The sequence below is a fragment of the Mustela nigripes genome, chromosome 14 (genome assembly GCF_022355385.1).
Source record: "Mustela nigripes isolate SB6536 chromosome 14, MUSNIG.SB6536, whole genome shotgun sequence".
Classification (NCBI taxonomy): Eukaryota; Metazoa; Chordata; class Mammalia; order Carnivora; family Mustelidae; genus Mustela; species Mustela nigripes.
Window position 1 is genome coordinate 71,739,570 of NC_081570.1, and position 10,950 is coordinate 71,750,519.

The 10,950-nt window shown below is 49.4% G+C and overlaps 1 protein-coding gene across 1 annotated transcript; it reads left to right on the forward strand.

Annotated features, from left to right (window-relative positions):
- Positions 1 to 7,592: 7,592 nt before the first annotated feature.
- CCN1 (cellular communication network factor 1) lies at positions 7,593 to 10,592 on the forward strand. The gene is made up of 5 exons (XM_059375292.1): positions 7,593 to 7,928; positions 8,241 to 8,454; positions 8,805 to 9,161; positions 9,283 to 9,494; positions 9,620 to 10,592. The coding sequence occupies exons 1-5, from the start codon at positions 7,866 to 7,868 to the stop codon at positions 9,920 to 9,922; spliced, it is 1,149 nt and encodes a 382-aa protein (XP_059231275.1). The 5' UTR covers positions 7,593 to 7,865; the 3' UTR covers positions 9,923 to 10,592.
- The last annotated feature ends 358 nt before the right edge of the window (positions 10,593 to 10,950 follow it).

Consider the following 10,950-nt stretch of genomic DNA (forward strand, 5'->3'; position numbering starts at 1 on the left):
GGGGGAAGCAGGCTCCCTGCTGAGCAGGGAGCCCGATGTGGGGCTCAATCCCACAACCCTGAGATCATGACCTGAGCCAAAGGCAGAGGCTTAAACCACTGAGCCACCCAGGTGCCCCGGTTTTCTCATCATTTAAATGGAGACAAAATGGAACACTATAACCAACAAGGGTATAAACATTAGATAAAATCACTAACTCATCTCTACATACACTAACTCCCTCATCTTTGGCAGGTAAAACCTAGGTCCCATTGATAAAACAATCCCCATAGCTTCCGTTTGCTGAGGCCAAGAGTCAGCTGCCAGTACTCCTCAGATACAGTGTTTTATACCTGGCTGGTTCCTGGGGCACTTGAGTGCATGACCCCTGAGCTGGGGCAACCCCACTGTCTTTTATAGATGAGGAAACGGAGGCAAAATGTCAGAGGGCTCACCACTCCCTGTATGCAAATTTGCAATTCCATGACAAGCAGAGCTCAAGTGCTTTCTTAAATGGTCACTGGGACTTTGATGTAAGCCAGAGAACTGGGCTGCATGGACTTTTTAAATCACTTCCTCCATATACCATTTATCAAATGTTTTTATAACTCGAGTTCATCTAGTCCAAATAATGCAGAACATTCGCTAGAGGATAAGGCTAGCTCATTCTATGCTAATTGTAATAAAAGTTAAGATAATGATGGGGCTTAGCTGTAGCAGTAATTGGAATTTATTAGGCACTTACTATGACCCAAGCATCTTGCTAAACATTAAATGTGTCTTTATGTCTTATTTCACAAAATCAGCCCAATAGCCGGGATCCTCTTTTGTTCTTAGTCCTCAGATCAGCAAATACCTGCAAGAATAAATTGCTTCAATTTTTCTGTAGGAACTGTGTGCTCAAGTACTCTGCCCGAATCAAATCTTTTCTAAATTCTGAATGTGGTAAGTGTGGTTTTAAGTAGGCAATTAAGAGACAGATATCTCTGGAAATAAAACACAAGAGGAGAAGGTTAACTCTTAATCGTTTGAATCTGATAGTGACTGATAATTAATACGTATCATATTGCTTAATCATGTTTAGAAGATGGATTGCTGGGTGGAGTGGGAGAAGTGCCTTCTGATCTGTTCCAATGAAATGTTTTTGTGTTATCACCAAATAATAAGTTCTGTAAGGTGAGGGGGTTAGAAATGCCTCGCTTCCTGTGGACAGATGCCAGGTGGAGGAAATAAACAGATATAGTTCCCATTGGTTACAGATGCCCTAAAAAAAAGTGTTTCCTATCATGCTGCCAAGGCAATGCCAGCTGGTTACAACAAAAACTCAGGGGGGAGAAGAAAGAAGGAGACTCAGTAGTGTCTTGGAGTGAGTGAAGTAGAAAATAAGAAAAAGACTCATTCCAATTCTGCTTATAAAAGTATAAACTCCTACAACTGAGTTAAGTGGCAGCACTGATTCTTAAGTAAATGAAAGCCTCCTCAACCTGACAATTAAATGGAGCCTTAGGTGCTAGGACCTGATATTTTGTGAGTGGCTGGGAGTAACAGAATGCTGTCAAATGCAGAATGCTGGATGGAGCAGGACAGGTTCTGGAGTCATTCAGGCCAGAAAGCACAACTGGCAGCCCCAGACACTGCCTTTTTTGATTTTCCTAGGAACGACTTAGATGGCTTTTTAACATTGTTTAATTAGTTGCCAATATTTAAAAGAACTTCACAGAAAAATCCAGATCTCTGATATCCTTTAAAAAATGAGAAAATAGACAAACGCCAGACCTACATTTTCACCTGTCAACCTCAGACTCCCATGGTTCGTCCCCACTATCACCATGATTCCCCAATGCTGCAGCCTAGTGTCAGCCACCACAAATCCTTTTGTGGCATTTTGTTACTTGGTTTACCCCTATGAGTCCTTCAGTGCTTGTACCCTGAGCTGGGGCAACCCCATTATCTTATAGATGAGGAAACCAAGGTCAAACTTCACAGGGCTCACAATTGCCAGAGTCCCCAGGGTTATGACAGGTCAATCTATTTGCAGACTTGCCAGTTCCCCAAAGGAATCCAACAATCCAAACACGCTAGGTGCACTCTCGTCATGCATGTCAAGTCTCTGTTTCCCTCTGTTTCCAATGTCTTTCCCTGTATCAGATTCTTGCTCATCCTTTCAGACTAAGAGTATTTCCACCCTCATTCTCCAGGCAGAGAAGTGTCCGTAGAGCACTTTGTACCCACTTCTGCAACAGACTGCAGAGTCCTCCAGGGGAAGGTCAATGTTAAGGCCCTCTTTCTGATGTCACCAGTGCCTACCACAGTGCCATGACATACCAGGAGCTCTGAATAAATCTGGGTTCAAAGGGGATAATCAGTTTGTCCTCAGATACACACATAATTAAATATCTAGTGGAAAAAAACAGGTTAATAGCATATTCAACCTGTAAGGCACATTCAGACTGATAAGGTATCAAGTAAATGACCTTGAAAACTTTATCTCTGTGACAAATGCAATTTCTACCGGCTCGAGCCTTACTCCAGACATTAAGACTCCTCGATCAGTGTGGCTTGTGAGGTATCAGAAGGACCCCAAAGGTCCCCACCAGCCTGCAAAGGTGCTTAAAAGCCCACTGCATAAATTTACTTGCATTAAGGCTTTTCCTGTTAAAATGCAACACCCCTTTCCCCCTCCTTCCCAAGAGTCAATACATTAGGCAATTCTGAGGTTAGCCCAGCTTCAGTTAACTTATCAACTATTTTTCTATTTGATGCATTTATCCTGGGATGTCTGGGTAAGCTGTGATAGAGTTAGAAAAAGGTAAAATTCTAGGAGAGGGGGCAGGCCTGAATATCTGAAGAGATGGGGAATAGGCAGTATGCGTAATGTTTAAGTAGGAGGCTTGTTGGAACCAAGACACCTGTGTCCAATTCCGCTACCTCCTAACTGTGTGTCTTTTGCTTAACCACCCACCTGTGCCTCCACGTCGTCTTCTTTTTTTTTTTTTTTTTTAAGATTTCATTTATTTGACAGAGAGAGACAGAACAAAAGAGGGAACACAAGCAGGGGGAGTGGGAGAGGGAGCGATCCCAGGATGCAGGGATTATGACCTGAGCCCAAGGCAGATGCTTAAAGACTGAGCCATCCAGACGCCCCACCCACGTCTTCATTTAGGTAGAAGATGGTGTTAACAAGAGGATCCGCCTCAATGGGACACTGGAGAATTAAATGAATCAACACACAGCAGGCGTTCAAAACGGAGCCTAACATAGAGTGGTGTTAAGTGTTTGCTTCTCTTATAATAATAAGACAAGGAGAGAATGGCAAGAACTTTAGCCCTGAAAGGGGCTGCTCTAGCTGTACTACTTACTGGTCCCCTTTCCCAATGGACCGGTGAAGGGTACGAGGTCTAGAGAGGATGAACTGCTTACCGAAGGCTGCAGGCCTGTGGACAGCAGAGCTAGGGCTTCCTATCCAGGGGCCCACACCCCCACTCCACCCCCCACCCCAGCCTTGGTACTTACTGATGAGAAAGATTAAAGGGTTGTGGGAGACCCGGAAAAGCCGAAATCTAATCTAGTCTCTCTCCCTTCTCGGGATAATAGGACCCAGCCCTTTGGGACTTCTCCCCAGAGTCAATTCCATGTCCCTGCTCTCGGGTGGGCTCCAGGTCCGAGCCAACGCCACCCTCTGACACACACACCCACAGCCCTGCGCCTGGGCGTACCCTCTAAGTCTGGCACAACGCGGCAACTCGCTGCCCCGCTGGGAGGACGAGTCAACAGTGGGGTGGACGGGAAAAGTGACATAATCCTGCCGCGGCACCCTCCGCGCCAGCCTCCCACGCAGCGCGGGATGGGCCCGGGCCCTTGTAGGGGTGCGGGCCGGGGCAGGGGCTGGGCCGCGGCGGTCTCCCGAGCGCGTTGATGCCGCCCGCCCGCAGGGCCTGAGGCCCCGCGGCCCGAGGTCCAGGCGCCGGTACTCGGCGGCAGCCGCGCGGTCTCAGGGCCCGCTCCGGGGGCCGCCGTCGCCGCCGCCGCCGCCCCCCGGAGCTGGATGACGGAATCTTGAAAGACTTTCACCAAATATGGGCCGGGGCTGGAAACGTCCTGCGGGCGCGCGCCGCCGGAAACCTCGAGTCCTGCCCACCGCCGCGACTTCGGGCGCGCGGGCCCGGCGGCCGGCAGGGGGCGGCGGACAGCAAGTGGCCCGGCGCGCGGACGGCTTCAGCCCCGGGTCTCCCCGTGACGCGGACCCCGCACGCTGTCTCCGCAGGGGTCCCCAGGGCAGCGGAGCACTACCCTGCCCCAGCCCTCGCCGCCAGCCTGATTACCTCTGGCTCTCCCTGCCATCACTCCCCAGGGTGGGGGTAGGGGGCCGGAGCGGGGTGGAGAGAAAGGATGCGGGGCGGGGGGGGGGGGGCGCTACCTTAAAGCTGACCTTTTGCCGTCCCCGTAAAATGTTCTGTTCATTAAATGCCTGTAAAATGTGTAGTTGTGAGACGGGGTGTGCAGGTGAGGACCTGACTATGAGGGCACATGCACGCGCAGACACACCGCTAGTAGAGGCACTCCTACCGTCCAAGACGGTGTTGCTCAGAGTGGGCGTCCCCGGACCAGCGGCAGCATCACCTCGGGACTTGTTAGAAACGTAGCCAATAAGAAACACTGGGGTTAGGGCCCAGCAATTAGTCTCTAAATCAGCCCTCCGGGTGATTCTGAGACGCGCCAAAGTTTGAGAACCACTGGTCTAGGGCTGGGAAAGCGGAGTCGACAGTTTTAAGGTGATTATTATTCTCAGTTGCCGCCAGACAGTGAACCTTTCTTTTGGTGACCTAAAATTCCCTGGCAGCAGCGGGTGAGAGATGTCCCCATCACTCAGCTCAAAGCTAGGAGCTGCGGAAGACAAGCAGCTCCTTCTCTGTGCCGTGCAGTCCAAGGAAACAACGCGGGCCCGTTATTCCCTCACCAGGTGTCCGTGCAGGGAGGAGGGAGAAAAAAGAGCGAAAGAGCCATGCACAATTAGCATCCGAAGACACTTACCCATAAACAATTGCACATTTCCCCTCTAATCTGTCAACGTGAACTGATCTGCTGCTCTCAGTGGAGGAGGCGAAAAGGCGACAGGACATCTGGGGTTGCTGGACCATCCTTAAGCAGGACATGAGGAGCTGCAGTTCCTCTCCTCTGATGCTGTCGTTTACTAGCAGGCACACCAGGACATAGTATATGGAAAGGCTGTGCACATAGGTTGCTCCAGTCTCTCCCCCACCTCCCCACCCCCTCCCACAACACACTCCTGGCTTTAAATGGGCAGCTGATGGTAAGGTTCTCTAAGTTTCTCCTCTAGGGCAAACTCATCCTCTGAGATTCCCCAACTGAAGCCCAGAAACAAACCCACACACCCTTGTTAGAAAACTTTAATCTGATTTTTAAAGGAATCTCTGGAATGGCCTGTGTTTCAAAGCTGTGTGGCAGGCTGAATCTCTTTGCATATCTACTGTCCTCCTCAATAAAAGAGCAAGGTATAACAGCGGCCAGTTGGATCATCCACTATAATTTTATTTTAAATCATGATAGACAGGTTGCGTGAAAAACAAGGAATTCCAAAGAATTTCCTGCTCTGGGAACAGAAGTTAAGTCTATATTTAACAACATTTGAAGCTGTCAAGAATGCTTTGTGGTTGGATAACAGAGGCAGAAAAATGTTAAAAACGCAGGCTACTGCTATACCCAAATATGGAAATATTGTTACGTCTGGTGTCTGATTCACCATCTGGAAATACTTACAACCATGAAGTCAAATAGAAAAGACTCCACAACAGAAGCCAGGAACACTCCTCTCCATTCTCTCCCCACGACCTCCTCCCACCCTGTGCTGCGCCTACTCACCCCCATTCCCAATCACTTCATTAAGAGGGAAACAATAATGAAGTTTTAATGCAGAAAAAAATCGTTTCCCAAATAATAATGGATGGACTGCCTTGAGTACAAAGTAGGGCCCAGATTTTCCTCTTTTTATTTGCATAGCACCTGACTAGCCATAGTCTTAAAAAGTAAGCCCGGCACCCCAAACCCCCTCCAACAAAGCCTTAGAGATCCTACTCCAACTAGCAAAAGCCTCTTAGACTTACGAAAGGGCACTTTTGAATGAATGAAACTTAACTCCTTCCTGCCGCAGTTCTCTTTATTGGAGGATGTTTTCACTGCAGTAGCTTCTCATTGTGATTATCAGTCATTCACAGAAAAGTTGGCACTGAAGTACTTCTTAAGCAAGACTGCTAAATTGTGAAGACTGAACAGCCCTACACTTTTAAAAGAACGAAGAGTTCTAGAGCACATATAAAAGAAAGGTTACCATAATTACTTGTGTATGTTTTTATTAAAATTGCACAAGGAGACAGTTTTTTAAATTTCAAGGGATAATTTCTCAGTCCTACTAATGATATTGATGATGTTAAAGCAAACTGCTTTTGGGGGGCTTCTACTGAGTGTGCTAAAGACAGAACTGGATTTTTTTTTTTATTCTGTTAATTATATTCTAATCTTTTTCTTTGTACTTAACTAGAAAAGCACTGCAATCCATTTGAAATGGGAGGCTTCTAAGTGGTCCCAAGGAAACATGTTAAAAACCCCACAAAACTTTTAGCTTTAGATCCACTGGGCACAAAGGTCCTGGGATCTGGTTCGGCACTGCAGTATACACAGGTGATGACCTCTGGCCAAATCACTGCAAGGTGGTCCCCATAGCTTTTGGCTGGCTGTTTAGTTAGCACTGCCTCCTGCCCACGGAGGGAGGCTGGAAGGGCTTACCCAGTCTCCCGCATCCGTGAGGAAGTAGAAGTCAGTCTCCCAGAGAATTCCCTGCGTTCGTTTCCTCTCGGACTTCCAACCCAGGCAGTGGGCTGGAACTTAAGTGGGAACCTCCAAAAACAAACAAGTACGACATACCAAAAAAGGGAGGGGGGCGGAAGGGGGAAGACCTCTGCCTGGGAATCTGCCAGACAGTGGGGGGAGTTGATTTTTTTTTTTTTTCCCTCTTCTCATTCATAAATGCCAGTGCGGGTATTAATTTGCAACACACTTAACTTGTCTAATAAACACCACACCAAAGCTTTGGAATTTGATTCGAGCATGCCTCTATGAAATCCACAAATAGACGCACTCCCCCACCCCATTCACCTCTCAATAGATAACTTGACTCTCACCTTCTCTGTAAACAAGCAAACAGTTCGCTGCCTTCCCGGGTGAGAGCTTCCAAGTCTGCCCGGTCAACTCGGTATCACCAGACAAAACCACTTTTGTTCCTCCCTCCCAGGTCCTCCCACCCTCCCAGGGCAGGCAAAGTTCTGAGCTCGCCCCCCTCGCCCATTCCACCACCATCATCAGCACCAAAACGCTAGAAAGAGCCCTCCCCAATAGAGGTAGTTATTTAAAGTGGAAAAAACGGAAGATTGTTTTCTTGACGGGTCCAGGACCAAAAAAAAAAAAAAAAAAAAAAAAGGTGCAACGGAGCCAGGGGAGGCGCTTGGCAGCAGCCCGCGCCAACCAGCATTCCTGAGATGTTTGAGAATTCTGGAACTCGCAGACAGAGCCGACGTCACTGCAACACGCGGCGCCGCGGCCGGCCCGTATAAAAGGCGGGCTCTGGGCGCTCGGGCAGACCGCGAGCGAGAGCGCCCCCGAGCAGCACCCGCGCCCTTCGCGCCTCCTCGGGAAGGACCTCACGAGAAGGACGCCAGCCTGTAGCCCGCTCGCCGCCCCGGCCCTCGCCCTCCTGCCGCCCGGCCCGGAGCCCGGCCCGTCTCCCGGATCCACAGACCCGACCCCGGCCGCCGCGCACCAGTGTGTTGGCGTCTTTGCTTCCGCGCTCGCCCGGACTCCTTCTGCGCGCCACAATGAGCTCCCGCACCGCCAGGACGCTCGCCTTCGCCGTCACCCTTCTCCACTTGGCCAGGCTGGTGAGTTCTTTTGCCTCCGCTTCCCCGTGCGTTCTCCCAGGCCCTTCCCCTTTCCCCAGACTGCCCCCGGCCGGGAAAACTAAACTAAAAAGTGTGTGTGTGGGGGGGGGGGGGAGTGCGTTTCAAGTTAGCTCTTTCTTTAGGCCCCCCTGCAGACGCGTCGGGGGCCTCCTGGCAGACGCAGCCACCCCGGAGTGGCCGGGATGGACAGGATCAGAGACCCGGTGCAGGGACTCCTCCGCCCCCTTCCCTTCCCTGGGCTCCTCGGCGCCGTTCGCCGAGTCTCACGCTTGCCTTCTCACCCCCCTCCAGGCGCTCTCCACCTGCCCCGCCGCCTGCCACTGCCCGCAGGAGGCGCCCAAGTGCGCCCCAGGAGTCGGGCTGGTCCGAGACGGCTGCGGCTGCTGTAAAGTCTGCGCCAAGCAGCTCAACGAGGACTGCAGCAAAATGCAGCCCTGCGACCACACCAAGGGACTGGAATGCAATTTCGGTGCCAGTTCCACCGCTCTGAAGGGGATCTGCAGAGGTAAGATGCTTGTGGTTTGGCCCCTTTAAAAAAATAATAGTCCTCGTAGTCCAGAAGTTTAGTAATTTTGAGACCATGTATGGTGATGCTTTGTTGTTGGTAGCTTGGCAGAAAGGCACATGATTTCAGCAGTCTGGAATGCAATTCAGTGTGTCTGGGCCCAACGAAAAGCGCATACGGAAAAGTGATTCCTGACTAACTTATTGTTCTGGTCTGGAGTCCCCGAGGAATTGTAGGGAACTTTACCATAAATTGAATTTAACAGCAGAAAATATGTATGAGTTTCAGGCCACGGTTGGGAATCTTAACTTTCTCCTCTTTTCCCTTTCTCTTTTTGGTGCTCTTTGCAGCTCAGTCAGAGGGCCGACCCTGTGAATACAACTCCAGAATCTACCAGAATGGGGAAAGTTTCCAGCCCAACTGTAAACATCAGTGCACATGTATCGATGGCGCTGTGGGCTGCATTCCTCTGTGTCCCCAAGAACTCTCTCTCCCCAACTTGGGCTGTCCCAATCCCCGGCTGGTCAAAGTCACCGGGCAGTGCTGCGAGGAGTGGGTCTGTGATGAGGATGGTGCCAAGGACCCCATGGACGACAGGGATGGCCTTCTGGGCAAGGGGCTGGCCTTCGATGCCTCGGAGGTGGAGTTAACCAGGAACAATGAATTGATCGCCGTTGGAAAAGGTGGCTCCCTGAAGCGGCTCCCAGGTAAGTTGAGACCCAGCCCGAAAGATGTCACATTCCCAGTTTGAAGCTTCATAGAAATGGGTCCTTGAACGTGCTGGGGTCACTATGCCTCTGAGAAATGTGTTTTCTTCTCTGCCTCTAGTTTTTGGAACGGAACCTCGAATCCTATACAATCCTTCTTTACATGGCCAGAAATGCATTGTCCAGACCACTTCATGGTCCCAGTGTTCGAAGACCTGCGGCACGGGCATCTCCACACGAGTCACCAATGACAACCTTGAGTGCCGCCTGGTGAAGGAGACCCGGATTTGCGAAGTGCGGCCTTGTGGCCAGCCGATGTACAGCAGCCTGAAAGTAAGCTCTCCTGGGGGTGCTGGCAGACGGCTCAGGAGCAGCCAGGCGAGCGAGGGATGGGCGGTCTTCCAAGAAAGAACGAGAAACCCCCATTCCTAACTTTCCTTCTTGCCTCTTTCTTCCAGAAGGGCAAGAAGTGCAGCAAGACCAAGAAATCCCCCGAACCTGTCACGTTTACTTACGCCGGCTGTTCGAGCGTGAAGAAGTACCGGCCCAAGTACTGCGGCTCGTGCGTGGACGGCCGGTGCTGCACGCCCCAGCAGACCCGCACCGTGAAGATGCGCTTCCGCTGCGAGGACGGGGAGACGTTTTCCAAGAACGTCATGATGATCCAGTCCTGCAAGTGCAACTACAACTGCCCGCATGCCAACGAGGCGGCCTTTCCCTTCTACAGGCTGTTCAACGACATTCACAAATTTAGGGACTAATTGCTACCCGGGTTTCCAGCCCCAGGGTGACCAGAACGGGGAGGGGGGAGAAGCGTGCCAGAATCATGGAGCTGTGGGTGGGGGCGGTGGGGCTGAGGGGCTCATTGTAGAAGGGATGCATTGCTCATTCGTGAGTAGTATTAAGGTATTTTTGGAAACTGGTGCTGGTGCGGATGGACACTGATGCAGCCACAATTGGAGAATACTTCGCTTCATAATACTGGAGCACACGTTACTGCTTCATTTTGGAGCTTGTGCTGTTGATGACGTTCTGTTTTCTGTTTGTAAATTATTTGGTAAGCATATTTTTCTCTAGGCTTTTTTTTTTTTTTTTTTTTTTCTTTTCGTTTTTAAAATTTTTTAAAAAAAAAAAAAAGATTAGTTGATCAGTTAAAGCCTTCATCTTTTGACAGAAGTAAATGGGAGGGGGTTCCATCCCTTCCTGAAGGTGACACTCCATGAGTGTCCGTGAGAGGCAGCTAACTGCACTCTAAAGGCAAACAGAAATCAGGTGTTTTAAGACTGAATGTTTTTATTTATCAAAAATGTAGCTTTTGGGGAGGGAAGGGAAATGTAATACTGGAATAATTTGTAAATGATTTTAATTTTATATTCAGTGAAAAGAATTTATTTATGGAATTAATCATTTAATAAAGAAATATTTACCTTATACCTGCGTGTGTGGCATTGGGTATTTTTAGAGACTGCCTGTAGTCTTTGGGAACAGCCTAGCTTATTATGCATTCTTTCAGTCATTCAAACAGAACTACTTGAGTGCCTACTTTGTGCCAGGAACTGTTCTAGGAGCTTAGGATAAGAGCAGGGAACTAACCTACAAAAATAGGACAATGATTGCTTTTATCCTCAGTTGAGAAAAATTTTTGCATTTAAAGTACTCTGTTTTTAAAACATGTACTGAACACTAGACATTGTAGAGAGCACAAGGAATTGAAAGCTAAATTTGTGATTTAAATAATAATGCTTTATTTTCATAAGAATTCAAAGCCAAAGGGTCTCCATCACCCTAT

Coding starts and splice junctions, on each gene's coding strand:
- CCN1 (XM_059375292.1), top strand. CDS start 7,866: ATGAGCTCCCGCACCGCCAGGACGCTCGCCTTCGCCGTCACCCTTCTC. Junction 8,455..8,804: donor TCTGAAGGGGATCTGCAGAG/GTAAGATGCTTG, acceptor TGCTCTTTGCAG/CTCAGTCAGAGGGCCGACCC. Junction 9,162..9,282: donor CTCCCTGAAGCGGCTCCCAG/GTAAGTTGAGAC, acceptor CTCTGCCTCTAG/TTTTTGGAACGGAACCTCGA.